Source organism: Rhinolophus ferrumequinum, chromosome 8, assembly GCF_004115265.2.
Source record: "Rhinolophus ferrumequinum isolate MPI-CBG mRhiFer1 chromosome 8, mRhiFer1_v1.p, whole genome shotgun sequence".
Lineage (NCBI taxonomy): Eukaryota > Metazoa > Chordata > Mammalia > Chiroptera > Rhinolophidae > Rhinolophus > Rhinolophus ferrumequinum.
Window position 1 is genome coordinate 29026685 of NC_046291.1, and position 18594 is coordinate 29045278.

General features: G+C 34.7%; 1 protein-coding gene across 1 annotated transcript in view; it reads right to left on the bottom strand.

Annotated features, from left to right (window-relative positions):
• The window catches only part of FAM117B (family with sequence similarity 117 member B), a 67633-nt gene that overhangs the window by 5218 nt on the left and 43821 nt on the right, over positions 1 to 18594 (bottom strand). The window contains exons 5-7 of the mRNA XM_033112857.1: positions 8139 to 8282; positions 6667 to 6892; positions 4153 to 4273 (exon numbers count right to left, since the gene is read on the bottom strand). Coding sequence (XP_032968748.1) covers positions 4153 to 4273; positions 6667 to 6892; positions 8139 to 8282 — 491 coding nt within the window. The remainder of the gene's footprint in view (positions 1 to 4152; positions 4274 to 6666; positions 6893 to 8138; positions 8283 to 18594) is intronic.

The following is an 18594-nucleotide window of genomic DNA, read 5'->3' on the forward strand; positions in this document are numbered from 1 at the left end:
TTTAGGTGGGCAGATTTTACTGATTAATAGTGAATACATGGACAGCTTTGACAAATATAATAATTTAGGATCAAAGAAATTATACCATTTCAATGTTTTATTTGTACACTATTCTTTCTTGACTGTAACAGAAACTTGACATGTTGAGTACTTTTAGGGGCACAAGTGAATTTGGACTTATGACTGATAAGAGCACATATCCCTCTATTTTTGCTACATGAGTATGGTTTTCAATTGCGTAAAAGCAGATAGGAAGTTAAATAATGCCTGAATTTTCTTTTGAAGACACAATTATTAGAAATAACTTTCTTATATTAGGAAAAAATGGCTAATCAATTTTTACACCCTCCTCCAAAAAAGGCCTAGGTTTTTAATTAATTTGAGGTTAGCTTGTTAAAAATGACATGTGACTGCTTAATGGAGCTTGAGAATAAAACCTCACATTTCTGAAATACAAATGAACATCCTGACTTTGACATATCTTAATGATAGAATCTAAAAAGTTTAATTTCTTTGTTGTTTTCATGAAAACTTATTAAAATTTCTCACACGAAATATAAACAGTAATAACTTGTCTGACTGGCACCCAGATGAAGACACAGAACATTAACATGAAAAGCACCAACACTGCCCCCCATCCCCACAGCCAGTTATGACCCCAACCCACCAAGAGGAATTACATTTAACCTCTAACATTTAACTTCTAGGAGCATATTACCCAAGAAACACATTACCCACCCCTAGGGTGTATAAGCTATACTTATGCTAATAGAATTTGCAAGTACTACTATTACTTCAAAGCTTTCTTCAACTTAAAAACCATAAATTAAAAAAAAAATCTCAGAACTAGTTTTAAAGTCTTTTTTTATTTTTCCTTATGAAGCTATTCCAAAAGGATTGTGTCTCAAAATAGATGTAACTGTTTGCTAGCTGATTTTCTGAAAAATGGAAGAACAGGCTGGATAATTATTATAGGCATTTTTATATTGATGCAAGGAATTCTTTGGCATTATTTTTTTAAAGACGTTACTTTGTCCTTTTTAATTCAGGCATAAATTATCAGCAAAGAAAATGGGTCCAAGTTACTTATAATGGAGAGGGAGGGAGGAAGGGAGGGTGGGTCATGTTAATTTTTTTTAAATACCTCTATACTGCAAAAAGGCCGTGATACCCAAAAATCTAAGATAACTGAGGTCAAGGAGTTCATTAGTTGGCATCAGGAAACAGCATATTTGACTTCATTAAAAAGGACTAAATGCAGGTGACACGGTTATGGTATGCGTGTATCAAAAAGAATACAGAGACATTAAGTGTAAAACCTGGTCTTGCCTTTTCTGAACTCAAATCCAACTACCTATTTTCTTTCAGGTAAATATATACACATTTCTGGAAAAGAGATCATCCCTCACTCCGCTCCTACCTCTTGTTCAAGTCAGAGTTAGTACACTTAAACCAAAAATAAGACTTAGAAAAGTATTCTTTAAAGAATAATTAAATAAGCTAAAAATTTTAAATTAGGACCAATAAGCTACCTTTGCTTTAATGCCCATGAGTCCAGTTAATTTTGCTCTAATTTTGACATAGCTAGGGCAAAAGAGACTAATTTTTTTTTCAGACTTTGAGTAATTTGTTGTATTGATAAAAGGTTAAAAACACGTCTGAGAAATCCACTCTTGGGTAACTGCTGTTGATTTGTTTTTGAACATAATGAAAATTTTTAAAAATGAACAGGTTTTTGTGTGCTACACAACCTTTATATCACTAAAATTTATAATAAACTATATACATTTAAAAAAGAACAGGTTTACCTTCTAGTAACAGATAAATGAACCATAAAACATGTTAGGATTTACCTTATGTATCTTTTATCTATTTATCCATCCATGCACACGCGCGTACACACACACACCTATCCTTTCTTCCCTCCTTTTTAGATACAAACAATGTAGTATATATATAGCTCAGATATTCAGTCTTGAGAGAATTTCCAAATGTAATAATAATCTAAGGCAGGTACCACAGGATACCAACCTACACAACATATTCACTCAAAGTCATTTATAAAAGAAACTCAAATTGCTTTTGAGCCAATCAACCATTTCTCTGCATTTAGGCAAATATTAACTACCATTAAGTAAATCAGAAGAGCTCAACTCCAAAAAGGTCCATTTGGACCACCTGCTTTTTACTTCATAGAATGACTCTATTTCTTAAGAATTCTCTTGAGGTTACTGACTGCTTTCTAATCCCCTCACCTTCCCCCTTATTCTCCCCACCCCCCTCCCATTTAGCAACCCTCAGTTTTTCCTCTATGTCTCTGAAACTGTTGCCACGGGGTTACGAAAGTTAATTTGGAGAATGTAATCAATAATGTTGTAAAGATTTTGTAGGGTATCTGGGGGACACTTGTCTCATTAGGGAGACCACCTCAGGGGGTGATGTAGATACCTGATCACTGCACTGTACACCTGAAGCTGAAGCTGAACAATAATGAATGTCAACTACAAGTTACATATATATGTATGTATGTATGTATGTATGTATACACTTACTAGAAGCGGAGTACAGCATTAGGAATAGACAGTGGAGATGTAATGGCTGTGTGCAATGTCAGAGGGGTAGTAGATGGGGGTAGGGGGGTTGACACAGTGTAAGGGATATAAATGATAAACGTCTAAGTGTTACTTTGTTTTGTGCACCTGAAACTAATAAAAAAGAATTCTCTTGAAAAAGTCTAAGCCAGTATTTTCAAAGTGAGCATAAAACTCGTATGAGGTATTTGTTAAAGATGCATAATCATGGTCCTACGTCCACATTTACCCTGTAGGCCTGGGAATTTGCAGTTTCAACTAAGATCCCAGATGGTTATCATGCCAGGAGTCCAAGAAACAGATCTGGGGAAATACTGCTTAAACTCTCAGCTAGCACCAGTCAAGTTTAAGACTGACATGGTGGAAAAAAACAAAATAAGCAGCTGCTAAAACAGAGTTTCCAATTACTATCAGAAAAACAGATAGGAGGATGACAACTGGGATTTCCTAGTAGAGGAGAAAGGATTCAAAACCAAAACTCTTTGTGTAGGAAGAGTATTCAGAATTTAGGTTAAAGGAAGCACTGACAAAACGGGCACATAGAGGAACAAAAGGATGTCGTATTTCAAAATGATTCTAAGATTTGTCTAATGAAAGAAAAAAATTATGTGAATCAGACAATGTAAGACAATATCCACATCGTATTTTAGGTTTCATAGTGGGAAAAGGCCAGAAGCGTGGCTCTTAGACTTGCAGCCATAGTGAGGAAAGTGAAGGCTAACTAAGTACGATCATATCCTCAAATAATGTTCACCACTTAATTTACACAGTCTCATATACACCTACAGCCCTGCAGCTATCGCTTTGTAAAGGAACCACAGCTACTGAAAGCACAAGGCTGTAATATTTTCTAAGCAAATCCTGAGTCTCAAATTGGAGTACTTGACTAGAGTACCATCCAACAGAAGTATATGAGCACAGATCACATGACAACGGTACTAGACACTGTTTAAAATCCCCCTTCTTATATTATCTTCATCACAGTACCATGATTCTGCAAAGTGATAGAATTTTGTTTCCTACATTGGCACACAAAATATATATTTTTTAATATTTATAGAACTGGAGACTAAAAGTAGATAAAAACGGAAGGAATTTGATCCTTAAAAGAAGAAACCACACTGGGTGAGATCTGTAGTCTATCATGAATAAATATACTGCTAAATTCAATGTGTGGTGTGGACTGCATACAGGTTCAAAAATAACAGCCACAGATGATTTTGTTGGAAACTGAGGCAATGTGAGCAACAAATGGATATTAGTTGATAGTAAGCATTGCTGCTAATTTTCTTTGGTGTGATAACAGTATTGTGGTAAGTAGGAGTACTATGGTTACTTTTAAGAAACAAAAATTGTATTTAAGGTTAAGTGTCATGTCTGCTACCTTACTTTCAAACAGTTCAGCAAAAACTACCACCACACCACAACAAAGGAAATATGGCAAAACGTTAACTATAAAATCGAGGTGGTGATTATAGGGGGAGGTCACTGAATTATTCCTCAACATACTTGAAGATTTGCATTATAAAAGTTAGGGATTTTTTTGGAGGGGGATACTTACGAGCATTCCTCAAACACTTTGACCCTTTCACAGCCCTCAGGAGGTTCTCTTTTGAACATGTAACTGTTGTTAGGTTTTGGTGAAGTTGCATATTTGGGCAAAGGAGAGTTGTTCCCATTCTCTGCAATAAATGACATGCTGGGTTACCAAGAAATACTACTCCATAAATGTACAGTCATTCTGTATTTAATTGTTCGTGGCCTCCCCCAACTCCATGAAATGTCTGAGGGTAGAAATAGTTTTACTCATCAATATCTAACACAATTCCTGGTAAATTATTATTATTAGAGAAACAATTATAAGATAATTCATTTTTTCTATTTCTTCTCCACTTACAATTACCACAGCCTCGGCTGTATCACTTAATCCGCAGTACTGAACACTGAACTATCTCACTGCTTTATTTCTATTCCATGCACAGTGAACAGATTCAAACGTCACTTCCATTCACCCCAATACAAGTAACTGAGATAGTTCTTCACTGGTTGCTTCTCATTCTCTTGGTCTGCCCTTCAGAATTTCTCAATTTGATTTCTCTGTTCCTCAGGGTTTTACTCTCTGCTCCAGGTAGTTGGAGCCATATACGCGCTGGACGCCAAAGACTTCCTTTTGCCTAAGAACATCTCCACACCTAAGGGATCCTTCTCTGTTGATTTCCCAAAACTGCCTTTAAAGTATGACTCAAAGTTTTTTAAATCTTTTCGAATTAACCCTATCAAAGGTTACTCTGATATTCCTGTTCAGTGTTGAGATCGTCAGTTTATATTATATTAACTTAAAATTCTTGATTATGTTACATAAGTGTTCTAAATTTTCAGTCTGACTGTGACAGCTAAGCTACAAATTCCTTGGTGGCAGTAGCACTGTGGTCCTATTTTCTTATAAAAGAAATTCAGAGAAGCTAGCCAGTCACTAGTCTCCTAAAGTCAAATACAGCAGGACACAAAATTTATGGAGTTCCTATACACTACTGAAGTAAAAGTAGAAAGTCTGGGAAATCAAGGGCAGATTTAATAGCCATGGTTTTTTATATTCGGGGGGGAGGGGAGGTACATTTGATTGAGCTCTAAGTACCAGGAGCTGTGCTAAATGGTTTGCAATGACTACCCCTTTTAATCCTCCAATAAATACAAGAAGTACTTAATTATGCCGATTCCTGACAAGAAACACAAAGGATTTAACTGAGTAGGTGTTAAACTTGTGTGCACACTGGAATCATCTTGGAGCATCAGAAACTCCCACCGTGTTTCCCCGAAAATAAGACCTAGCCAGACAATCAGCCCTAATGCGTCTTTTGGAGCAAAAATTAATATAAGACCCGATCTTATTTACTAAAGTAAGTAAGTATATACTTTACTATATACTTACAGTAAAATAAGACCGGGTCTTATATAATACAATATTATATTGTCTTATACTAAATTAGTCTTATACTAATTTTTGCTCCAAAAGACTCATTAGAGCTGATTGTCCGGATAGGTCTTATTTTCGGGGAAACAGGGTAGTGCCTATGTTCTACCCCAGGGGTTGTGATTTAATTGGTCTTCGGTGTTAGCCTGAAATAGCCATGTGTTACTTAACCTAGAAGCTAGTAAAAAAAGGTCCAAATAATAACATTTTAATGGCCTATAGTTTGAGGTGACCTCTTCAGAAAATCTTATGTTCTCTACAAGTGCTAGTCTCAATAATTTAGGTGATTGGTAGCAATGGCCAGTTGTAACAAAGGAACATGAACACTTTAGGATGTTCGATACAATGTATGAGATCCTAAGTAAATAACTAATGAACTGAGCTGTAGAATTTACATGTATACGCATCTCACTATTGTTCTCTAGTACATGTGTAACTAGGATGAGGCTAACAAAATATTGCCCTGATAGAGACAGATGAAAAGTCCTATTTGTTTTAAAAATTAGGAATATTGGTAATTAATATTCAAACTGCTTATGTCTCCAAGTTATTTTTTTAAGTTGCATAACTAGTTTAATACTATAAGTATCCCTCCAACTTTTTACTCCAGGCTTGCCTTGAATACTCACTTTATATTCATATAAATCAGCTTAATTCTAGTTAGAAATACCACAAATATAGATCCTAAAAACCTTTAACTTGAAGGTTTAACATTTAATTAAAAACTAGTAAGGTAATAAAAACATGACAACTATGGTGACAGAACAGTCTGTCACCATTTTCAGGACAAATGTTCACCTCATTTATTCCAAAAAGAATGTTTCTCACTAATAAGGAACTTGTATTAACAAGTGCAAAAAAAAAAGTTATAGATAAAAGGTCCTAAACCCACTCACCAGACTATCACCTGAGCACCACAGTAAAACCTACTGTTTTGTACTCCATTTTTTTTAAAATCTATGTTTTGAAACATCTCAAATTAACTACCTTCGTAGACTTAAGTGTGTGTTAGAAAATGAAGTTATGCTAGAAAATCAACAGAGAGACAGATGAGTGAGGTGGTATTCCCTTATCACCTGGTAACAAAATGCTCCTGCACTGTACCTTTATCCCTGGGATCACCAAGCAGGTCATCAGCTGAACAAGGGCTTTCCTCGCTCCCTTCATTGGAGATGGTGAGGAACGATGTGGGGGACACAGACTGTGAGCGGCTGCTGTTGTTACTTCCCCTGTCTGCCCCGCCAGGGGTCTGTGTGTCAATGCTGCGTGTGCTGCTGCTTCTCTGTACCAGCGGGGGAGGTGCCCGATGGCCATCTGGAATATCTTGTGGCTGTTAAAAAATTTTTAAACAAGTGTATATTTACCACTGATTTTGAAATTCACCCAGAAATAAGCCCAATGTCAACTTTCCCTTGTTGTTCCGGAAGACTCATAAATCAGAATATCCCTATTTATTAGGCCTAACAAGAAAGAAGCTTCTGTGTTGCTCTATTAGTGACAACCCTGTCTAATCACCTCCCCGACTAGACACCGAGCAGCATGGGCAAATACTTTGTATTTTCTGGGTCTGGCATGTGACAAGTGGTCAATGCTTGCTGAATGATGAACTGCACTGATTTACTTATATGGTAAATATTATTCTAAAAATTATAAAGAAGAGGAGAAATCTAGCTATAACACTAGGTTCCATATTAGAAGAAAAGATTATCCATTGTGGGAACTCATGATACTTGCTGTCGGGCCCTGTTAATTTTTCCCGCTGCCAATTTCCCCATAAAGGGTTTTTTTCAAAGAAACCTTCCTTCATGAGGAAAAGGTTAATCACAGAAGTGCTAATTATAGGGGGTGATCAAGGAGAACAATCCGAAAAAAGCTTATGTGGCTCACTTAGCAGGGAAACCAACCCGCTATTCACCTTTGGCTCATTTACCTTTATTACATCAGGGAAAGTCTCCCCCATCATGCAGTATGGAGATGGAGAGGGTGTGGGGAGTCCTGTTTTCTCTAATCGAAACCAACTTTTGATCTTAAGGGAGAGGATCTTAAATGTCAACAAAATACTACTTCAAACTACTCAATTCTTCTTTCACTGAAGAATGAAGCTTAAATATACTTTGACGTGGTTTTAAATATAAACAGGAAATTTTCTCACTGTATCTTACATGTGAATCATTCTTATGTGCATTATAGGTAAGCAGAACTGCACTTCATGATGATATAGTTAACCAAATAGTAACTCACAAGTAATAATAAACAGATTCATGCTTAGAAAATATCTGATGTCATATCCATCCCTTTCCAACAAATTTGCAAGCTAAACTTTTGTTAAATGGAGTTACAGCAATTAGAAGTATACCTCCTGTCTAGTGCTTTTAAAATACAGATAAACAAAAAAGTTTCTGTTGAAGGATCCAAATTTAAGTCACATCAGTTGTCTCTATGAGATGTAAAGAAAACTTCATTTTCTCTCAACATGAAGGAAGAAATCTAAGTAAATATTGAAAATAAAATTGTGAATTTTTAAAAAATAATTACAAGAGTTAAGTGTAAGGATGATTTTAAGATACATTACTTACTATAAGTTGCTCTTCCTTTTCCCCAGTCTCTTTAATTATTATTTCTATCTCCTGATTCAATCCTTCCACACTATTCCGGAACCGGGAGCCTGTTGATTTGGTGATAGGAATTACTGGAATAAGTGCACTCTTTGGAACAGGAGCCTTGAGAAAAAGTGGTAGAAGGGGGAGAAGAGAGTTTTAATATTACCTTTTAATTCTCTAAATTAAAACATAGTTGACATGAGTAACTCAAACAGAAATCAACATAAAGTTTATAGGCCTTGCAAAAAATGTGAATAACCAAACCTACTGCTTGGTAAACATGAAATATAATTTAAAACCAAAACCCCAGATAATGAAGGTAGACTTTCAGTTTATTCCCATCTATGAAGGACTGTAAAGGGAGTAGGGACAAAGGAAAACACTTAAAGAATGTCTATCTCAGAAATTTTTTATGATTGTAAGAGTTCAGATTTCAGAATATAACTTTAAAGTCCTCTAGTGCTATAATTAACTAGACTCCAGAAAAGAAACAAAAAGAATTGACTTATAAAAAAAAATATTTTGGTTGGAAAAATAAAATTACTTCCAAAATCCATATATAGCAGCAAGACTGAAATAAGAGTAAGTTCCCTATAAAATATAATTATTTACACTTTCATTGTAATGATTTTAATATGTTTTGTTCAGTAGTGAAAATGACATAATTCAGTTTTGTTTTTTTCCAAAGCCTATCTCTAATTTTTTTAAATACTTTTTTTTTCACTGACACAGTATTACTTTTGAAATTATGTAATTACAGGATATTACTTGGTTTCCTGACAAAATACTGAAAATAAAACATGAAACAAGAATTGCAGAGGTAGCTGCCAAAGTTAATAGCAACAGAGCCAGAAGATCATCTTGTATATGGGTCCTGCTGTCTGGTAAAGAAATGTGATTAGCCCATCCTTCATTTAGGGAGGTTTGTAAAACCTCACTTAGGGTAAGGTGGGCAAGGGAACAACGGTAACAGGGCCTCTAATCAATTATCACTAGTTTCATTCAACAGATAACCTTGTCGTCTGATAGAGAACTTAGTGTTAAACCTGTATTTCTCCTCTTTAATTCCTGCTCACCTTTATAATTGAAAATTTTTTTAAATAAGCATAACATAACAACAATATTTGGAAAAGGCAAGACATTTGTCAGAAAAAAGCCAAGGGAAAGCTTCAGTCTGGAGTGCTGAGCCGGCACTTCTTCACTGCTCAGTTATTGCTGGGCCCCTGGGAGTCTCACTTTCCTCACGTGGGAAAGTGGGAACACAAAGACCTACCTCAGAGAGCAGCCTTAAGAATGAAATGAGAGAACACGTGGTACAGTGCCTGGCCCATAATGGGTGGATGCTCAGTAAACAGCAGCTACAATTTTTATTTTGTGTTTTCCTACCATGTGTTTTATTCTTAAAATAATCCTTTGTCTTTCCAATGTTTTTCAAGTATCATTTATTTTCTTCTACATATGGTGTCTTCTAATTTGCCCCTCTTTAATCACTCTGCCATACTCTCAAGCTTTTCATTATTATTTATCCCCTCTTCAATTCTATCTTTTCTTTCTGTTCTCTTCTCTAGTCTCAATATCTACTGTATCAAAGGAAGAAATATGAAAAATCTTAAGTTTAGATATTCTAATAGTTGTTTTATAGAGAAAATTCATATAAAAATTTTTTTGAAACCCACACCTTTGAGCCATTCTCTACAGTATACAGTATAGATCCTCACGGCACTGATACACCATTTCCGAAATTGTTTTTTGAGCAAAATCTTTGGCACATCAATAAATCTATTCTCTTTGTCTAGTTCACTTTCTATGAACATTTGTCCTGGTGGTTAGACCCCCTTAAGATTTCTTCAGTAATAACAACTCTACATCCAACTTGGCTGGTGACTAAAGCACATTCAGCATCATAGATCAAGTACTGGTTTGAAAAATATAATTTTAATTTACTGATACTCTGTATCAAAATTTAAATATGATATAACCTGGTGTTAGCTAAACTTTAAAATCCAAGCAATACAGAGTGGCCTGTAAAGGCAATAATGATGGAATTTTTAAGAGGTAAATGAGAGAATTATTTTCAAATTTACGAAACAGAAAATTATGGGCATATAACTTATGTATCTCCAAAAGGTTTTGGTCACATTTTTATTTTGGTTCCTTCTTTCCTCAAATAAAAACATAAATACTATGTTTAGGGGAAAAAAACCACCTAATTTCTCAACATTTTCTGCACTACCTATTAGAACAAAGCTCCATCTATCCTAGATGCATCACAAAACCAAAGAACTTTCTTCCTTTGTCTCTTAAAGGTTATCTGACCAAAAGTGCACGCACGCACACACACGTATCTTACACATTTATATTTCACACAGGAAAAACAAAAAGACTATTTACCCCAAATATCAAAAGTAAGCTATAGTTGGGTAGAGGGATTACAGGTGATGTGTTCTTTTAGATTGTTTTTCTACAATCAATCTGAGTGGAGACACTGTCTTATTCATCTCCTTATTGCCACTGCCTAACACAGAGTCTAGAACAGACATGATGCTTATTCAACAAGGTTAGAGTCATGGACTGTATGTGTGTCCCCTAAATTCATACGTTGAAGCCATAACCCCCAATGTAGCTATATTTAGAGATAGCAGCCGCAAGGAAGTAATTAAAATTAAATAAGGTTATAAGAACGGAGTCGTGATCCGGTATGATTAGTGTCTTCATAAGAAGAGACACCAGAGAGCTCATTCACTTGTGTTCTTGCTCGCTCTCTCCCTCTCTACACACAATCTCTCACACACACACACACACACACACCAAGAAAAGGCCACTTGAGCACATGGTACACACACCACCAAGGAAAGGCCACCTGAGCACATGGCAAGAAGGCGGCCATCTTCAACACAAGGGAAGAGCTCTTTGCAGACACAAACCCTGCTGGCACCTTGATCTTGGACTTCCAGTCTCCAGAACTGTGAGAAAATTAATTACTGTTGGTTAAGCCACTCAGCTTATGGTATTTTGCTATGGTGGTCCAAGCGAATACATTCACCCTTAGTTTATTCATTTTTTACAGTCTTCAACAATCTACAGGGACATTAAACATAATCCTGAGATACAGTGATTGAGAGAACTTTAATATAGCCATAAAAACTTTACTGTGAGAACCTATTTTTAACTGGCATTGTTTTCTTTATTGCAAAAGTAACAAGTATTCACTGAAGAAAAAAATTGGAATTCAATCACCCAGAGATAATAACTGTTACTAATTTGATAAATATCCTTCTATCTAGCCCGTTTTCCTCTGTTTATATATTTTTAACCAGAAACAGATTGTAACTTGTGTTCTATAATTTATTTTTTTTATTTTCTATATTTGTAACATCTAAACTTTAAAACTCTTATCTACCAAATCATTTTTATAGCTGCATAGTATTTCATTGTATAACCAATATTCTGTTATTGGACAGTTTCCAATTTTTCACTATTCAAAACAAATGCTACTATGAACACCCTCTTTGAGAAATATTTGCTCACACATGTAAACATTTCCTTAGGGTAAATTCTTGGGGCAGGAGGGACTATTGGCTCAAAATGTAGGAAAGCTTTTAAGGACTTTGATGATTCATACTCCCAAATTGAACAGCAAAATACTTTTACTCCTCACAGTATCTGTACCTCCATGTTCACTGCAGCATTACTTAGGATACACAAGACATGGGGAAAAAACCCTACGTGTCCGCTGACGAATGGATAAAGAAAATGCGATCTACACATATACAATGAAATAGTATTTGCTCATAAGAAAAGAAATCCTTCTATGACAGCATGGATGAACCTGGAGGGCACCTGGCTAAATAAAATAAGTCAGAGAAAGACAAATACTGTGTGATGTTACTTATATGTGGAATCTAAAAATAAACCAACTCTTAGAAATAGGATTAGACAGGTGGTTGCCATGGACAAATGGGTGGAAGAACTGAGTGAAGGTGGTCAAAGAATACAAACTTCCAGGTATAAGAGTCATAAGATAAATACCTCTGGGGATCTAATGTAATAAATACCTCTGGGGATCTGGTGACTATAGTTAACAATCATGTATTTTATACTTGGAGGTTGCTGAGAGAGTAGATGTTAAAAGTTCTCACCAGAAAAGAAAAAAAGGTAACTGTGAAATGACGACAGCTTGATGGCCATTCCAGAAAGAGTTCCAAAATTGCTTTGAAGGGTTGACTAGGTGCTGGCATCAGTGCACAACTTCCCAAGGGGAGTACTTCGAAGGTGACTGTAGTGATATTCAGCAATGAGGTATATAGCACTTTTTCGAGGATGAGTTCGTGAACTTAATTGTCTGACTTCATAAACTACAAATAGATTTTTCTTTTCACTGAAAGGTACTCAATTCCAAACTTAATTTTCTCTTCTAAATATCACAAAAAAAACATAAATAATAATAGTTTGCAGTGGATGCCATTTTTTAGGCTGCTTTCAGGTGATGAATGCATTTGGTTTATAACTATTAAGTAACAAACGAAGGAGAAGACAAGAAGGAGATGATGATCTGTAAAAGTTTTTACAAAATGTTGACCTTATTAGATTTTAGAACCATAAAAATCTACTAGTCAGCCTGCTTAAGAACGGAAAGTTAAGTTTTCTGGCTGTCATGTTGAGAAATGCATATACACAGAAAGCTGCCAGTTTAATAAATAACTGTATATCTGATAACTGCCTTTCAAGGCAGCTAAAGAAGTCATACCCTACACATCTGGTAGGGAGTTTTTCTCAAATATAATCTAAACCGCATCAAGTATTTATCAACAGCTTAGTCTATTTAAAGCAAAGAAATAAAGAAAATGACCACTTCTCTAAGGTCAACACACCATTTTAGGTAAAGAAGCAAAGCTTCAACTGTAATTAATTAGCAGATAGTTGTATTAAAAGAAAAGCAATCCACCCAAGGTGACTGGGAAAGATTTCCTTCATTAAATATACTGTTATTGTTCTAGAAATAGAAAGTAATAGGCCTCTGATTTCACTCCTTACATAAATTATAAAGTATCTAAAAATAAAAATGGTTACACTTAAAATTTTATGCTTCATTTCAAGGCCTCCTAAGGAATTTTATGTGTGTGTGTAATTTATTTTTCCCATATCTGCACAGGTTTCTGTAACAAAATTTGTATTTCTACATATAAATCAGTATATGCAAATGTAAGTGGACTATTATACTAATAGAGAGGTCATCTTTAGACAGCTCTGAAAGATTAAAAGTTCTTCATTGTACTAAGGTAAACTTTCTCTCTCTCTCCTAAAATCTGTCCTTTGGAAATATCAAGAACAAGGATCTCCTATTTTCTTAGCTTTTGATTATTTCTCTTCAAATAAGAATGTTTTCCACTCAATTAAGGTTTTTAGTTAGGTGAATCATCATTTTAAAGTTTTATTTTTCTATTTACATTCTCCATATATCTATTACAGATTACAGGTCAATTTCTACATAACAGATGAGAATCAGCCAACAATGAAAGAACACCAAGAGAAGATTTAGCCAACATTGAACCTTCTAAGATTATTGTACATTATAACTTACATACCTGTTTCAAAGTGTAAGGAAAAGTATGGTATGACTTTCCTGACATAAAGAATCAGGATAGATGGGAAGAACACCTATTGAAGCAGCAGCTGAGTAGGAAAAAGAAATATAGAATTAAATTTTTAAAGGGAGAAAAATGTGCCCTAATAAACAAGTATGATGGGAAAAGGCCCATTCAGGAATTCAACAGTGATCTGTGAGAGAAATATAAGCCAGAAACCCTAATATAACCAAAGGGAGGTGAAAACTGACAGAATGGTTAAAAAAAAAAAAAATTAGAAAGCACTGAAAAAAGAGTTTTCCTATCTTAAGGGCTTTTGATTTGAGGCCTCCACTTGGCCTTGATTCCTCCTGTCCTGTTACTTTATTTCTGTCCTCTCTTCTGGTATCCACCTTTAGGTCTTCTAAGCTGCAGCGATACTCTTTAATAAAGGTCGCAGCAAAGTTATCTACTCTTTTGATTTCTCGGTGGCAAAATATTTTCAAAAGTCAAGAAGAGCAACCATGTCCTGGGTCAGCGTATAAAGTTCCAGTGCAGAGCAGCAATTTTCATTTTTAAAGTGCAATGGTCCCTCTCATTCCTCAGATGAAGATAGGTCTCTTCCTTTTCTACCTCACTATCCCTTTGCTCTCAAACGCTTCACAGGCTCCTATAAATCTATAGTGCCCCCAGCCCAAATGAAGAAATAAGAAATTCCATGGCAGAGCTTTCTTGCTTGGGGCTATATCCAACAGCCAGAAAACACCTGCGCAATTTCTTACTTCTCACCTAGAAATTAGTTGATGTGGCTGTGAAGATGTTGGAATCTCCCACTCTTCAGTTATTAAGATGTGACTGTAATCCTCAATCAAACAATTCTGAAATAAGTTGACTACGTTTTTTAGTAAGAATATTTCTTGAAACACTCCTTAAAATATAACATTGTAAGCATCTGAGGGCTTTGTCAATTTTGGAAACCACTGACATGTGAAAGAGACTTCCTAAGAAATGTGGCAGCATTTATTCCTTATAACAAATAATTCCTCCCTGAATTTCCTGGGAAAGAACCACCCAAAAAAGTACATGAGAATTATTTTCTAACTGTAATATTCATTGTATGCCCAAGAAAAATATCTTTTGTTACCTAATGGTTATAGACCACACCGCTATCAGAACAATACTGTCTGTCCCTTTACTGCTAAGGGATAGTAAAGAAATTTCCCAGTAAAAGTCATCTACATAACATGAAATCCAAACAAAAAAACAGTAATAACTTAGAAAGCCTATAAAAAACAAAAGAGCCTCTAAAATATTCAAGCTTTTTAACCAAATAATGGAAAAGCTATCCCTAAAAAAGTATAAATATAGAAAAAACTTTAAGCACACAAAAACTAGACAGAACTAAATGGTCAAAATAGGGAAATGCCCTAAAGAATCCAAAACACTAAAAATGTTCCTGAAGCATTTGTAATAACATAAACGTTTACCATGTTAAATACAAAAACAAAAAAAACACGAATATGAAGTCTAACATATTAGGTATGATCTCAACAAGAAATGCAAAGAAAAAAACCACAAGAAAAAAATGTCACGAACAGCTGTGTTTACAAGGGTATGACACTGGATGATTTTTTTTCTATTTGAATTTTTTTTTTTTAATAACACCTTTCCTCAATATAATTTTTCTATTTGATGTTTTTTTGTTTCTAAAATTTCTGTAATGAGCATGTCAGTACTTTAATAATAACTTTAAAAAAAAGTTAAATAAGAAAATGGCAGAGAAGCCTGGTGGAAAACCCAACTGGTTTACTTGTTTTATATTAAGGTGCTACCTCAAACAACTTAAGAGTTACTGAGCAATTATTATATTCCAAGAATTGCATTAAGTGTTTTACAACATTCTATACTATTTAATATTTAGGACAACACAAAAATAGGTAACATTATGCAGAAAATCTGAAGAAATTCATACGGCATCCAAGTGTCAGGATCCAGATCTTCAGCTAAACAGTCTAACCTCTGAGCACCTGTGCTCAGTCTCTACCATGTTACAAGACCTCCCAGCATACTTTTTGGTTCTTTTTTTAACCATCTCATCTGATTTATTATTTCCAGACAATTACATTTGTATTTTATGTATTTATTTTTTATGTTGGTTGGTAGATTTTTTTAATAACAGCTTACTGAAAAATAACTCATAATACCATTCATTTAAAGTGCACTTTTGCTTTTTTAATGGTTAATAAACAGAGTTGTGCAACCATCACTATTAATTTTAGAATCACACCCAAAAAATCTCTTACTCAATAGCAGCCACTCTCCATTTCCCCCTAACTTTCCCAGTTCCAGGCAACTATGAATCTACAATCTGTCTCTATAGGTGGACCTATTCTGGACATTTCATATAAATGGAATCCTATATGTGCCCTTTTGTTACTGGCTTCTTTCACTTAGCATGTTTTCAAGGTTCACCCATGTTGTAGCATGCATCAGTACTCCGATCTTTTTCAGGACTAATCTTCCACTGTATGCATATACCACATTTTTATCCATTTATTGGTTGACTGTCATTTGAGTTATTTTCAAACTTTGTTATAAACCATGCTGCTATGATTATTTGTGTACAAGTTTTTATGTGAACATATATTTGTAATTCTCTTGGGTACATTCTTTGGAGAGGACATCCTGAGTGACATGGTAACTCTGTGATTAGCCTTTTGAGGAACTGAAAAACTATTTTTCCAAAGTGGCTGCACCATTTTACATTCATATCAGCAATATATTAAGAACTTTAATTTCTCCACACCTTCACTAATAGTTATCTTCTTAATTTTAGCCATCTTAGTGTGTATAAAGTAGTATACACACTTTTATTCAAAAAAAAAATTAGAATTTCAATTTTTAATTGAAATTCAGCAAGTTTCAATTCTCATTAGAATTTTTAATTACATTTCCCTATTGACAAATGATGCTGAGCATCTTTTCATATGCTTATCGACTATTTGTATATCTTATTTGGAGAGCTCTCTATTTAGAGCCTTTGCCCACTTTTAAGTCTTTCCTTTATTGCATTGTAAGAATTCTTTATATATTCTAGATACAAGTGCTGTATTGGATATATAATTTGTAAATATTTTCTTCTATTTTGTAAGTTGTTGTTTCACTTTTTTGATGGTGCCCTTTGAAGCAAAAAAAAAAGTCTTAATTTTGATAAAATCCAAATTATCTACTTTTTTTGTTGCTTGTGCTTTTGGTATCATAGCTAAGAAACCATTGCCTAATCCAAAGTCACATTTATGCCTGTGCTCTTGTCTAAGAGATTTTAGTTTTATTCTTACATTTAGTTCTTTGATCCATTTTGAGTTACTTTTATACATGGTATGAAGTAGGTATATATATATTTTTAAATCATGTTTAAAGTCTAGAATTGGTATGTATTATCCTTTACTCCTATCTTTCCATCATTCGCATCTCATCAACCATCAGCTAACATACAGTTGAAAACTCAGGTTCTGAAGTTAAAATGCCTGGATTACAATACTAGCTCTGTCTCACATGACCTTGAACAAGATACCTGACCTCTCTGGGCCTTAATTTACTTGTCTGTAAAATGGGGATAACAATAATTCCACCTCAAAGATGAGGATTAAATGCTAGTAATATATCAAAATCTGAATAGAGTGCTTACAATATAGTAAGCACTTAATGGAGGTCAACTATTAATTGTTACTATCTAAATATCCCGCAGGTTTGTCCATTCTCTCTAGCTCCATAGCTTCTACCTTACTTTAGGTTACCATCCTTTAGTACATGGATTATAAATCTTATTCTTAAATGATTTTCCTGCCTCACCTCTTGTCTTCTTCCACATTGATTCTCTACTCTGAACTCATAATGGCCATTAGAGAATGTGTATCTGGTCACATATCAATCTCCCTCTGCACTTTAAAAAATACCTCCCTGGTGCCTCTATGACAAAGTCAAACTTCTTAACAACTGAGACATGAAGACTTTCAGGTTTGACTACTATTTACTTGTCTAGCATAATCTCTTACTACTACGTCTATCTGGAGCCGTGATTTCTTCCTTCTTCAGAAGACTGGATAAATCCTACTTCTCCTTAAAGGATCAGCTTAGATACCACTTTCTCTGAGAGGCATTTCTAGATGGCTCCACAGCCAGTAAAAGGATAAATACCCCTCTATAACCCTCTCAACTCTCCCCTATTCATATACTCATTACACTAGGTAATAATTAACTGTTTGTTTATATCTATCTGAGACTTAGTAGGGGGCAAGCCCCAATATTTTCTTTTATCACTGCTTTCCCTAATGACTACTACAGTACCAGACATATGGTAGGTATTTAATAAAAGCTGTGTAGATGGAGGAACAGCCTCCAAAGTACACAAAGTGGTACTTCTCTCCACAAGACAGAGAACCCACTAAAACAAAGCCACATCCATGACTTAATGCACAGTATTTTCATGCTCACAGTCTGAAAGTCTCAATTACACATGAATACCACTGTCATAGCTATCATGATGCTCATGTGCCTGATCTCTGGTTGGCTATTAAAACTCAATAAAACAAGTCAAGCAGTCATGATGTTTGGTGTGTCATGTGTACAAAACTCGAGTTACATGAATTTATTTTTCAACTTAACTCTATTTTCTAGTCCTTACCCTCTCTGCAAAGAGATGTTTTAGAATTAAACAAACATGAACTTTATGCAAACTCCAATAATCTTTATTATGAAAATTCAACTTAAAAAATGAAAATTTTGGATTTTACTAAATTGTTGATTTTAAAGCTACTTAAGAAAAATCACTTCAGAAACTTATAAATTCCTAAAACTTATCACTTAAT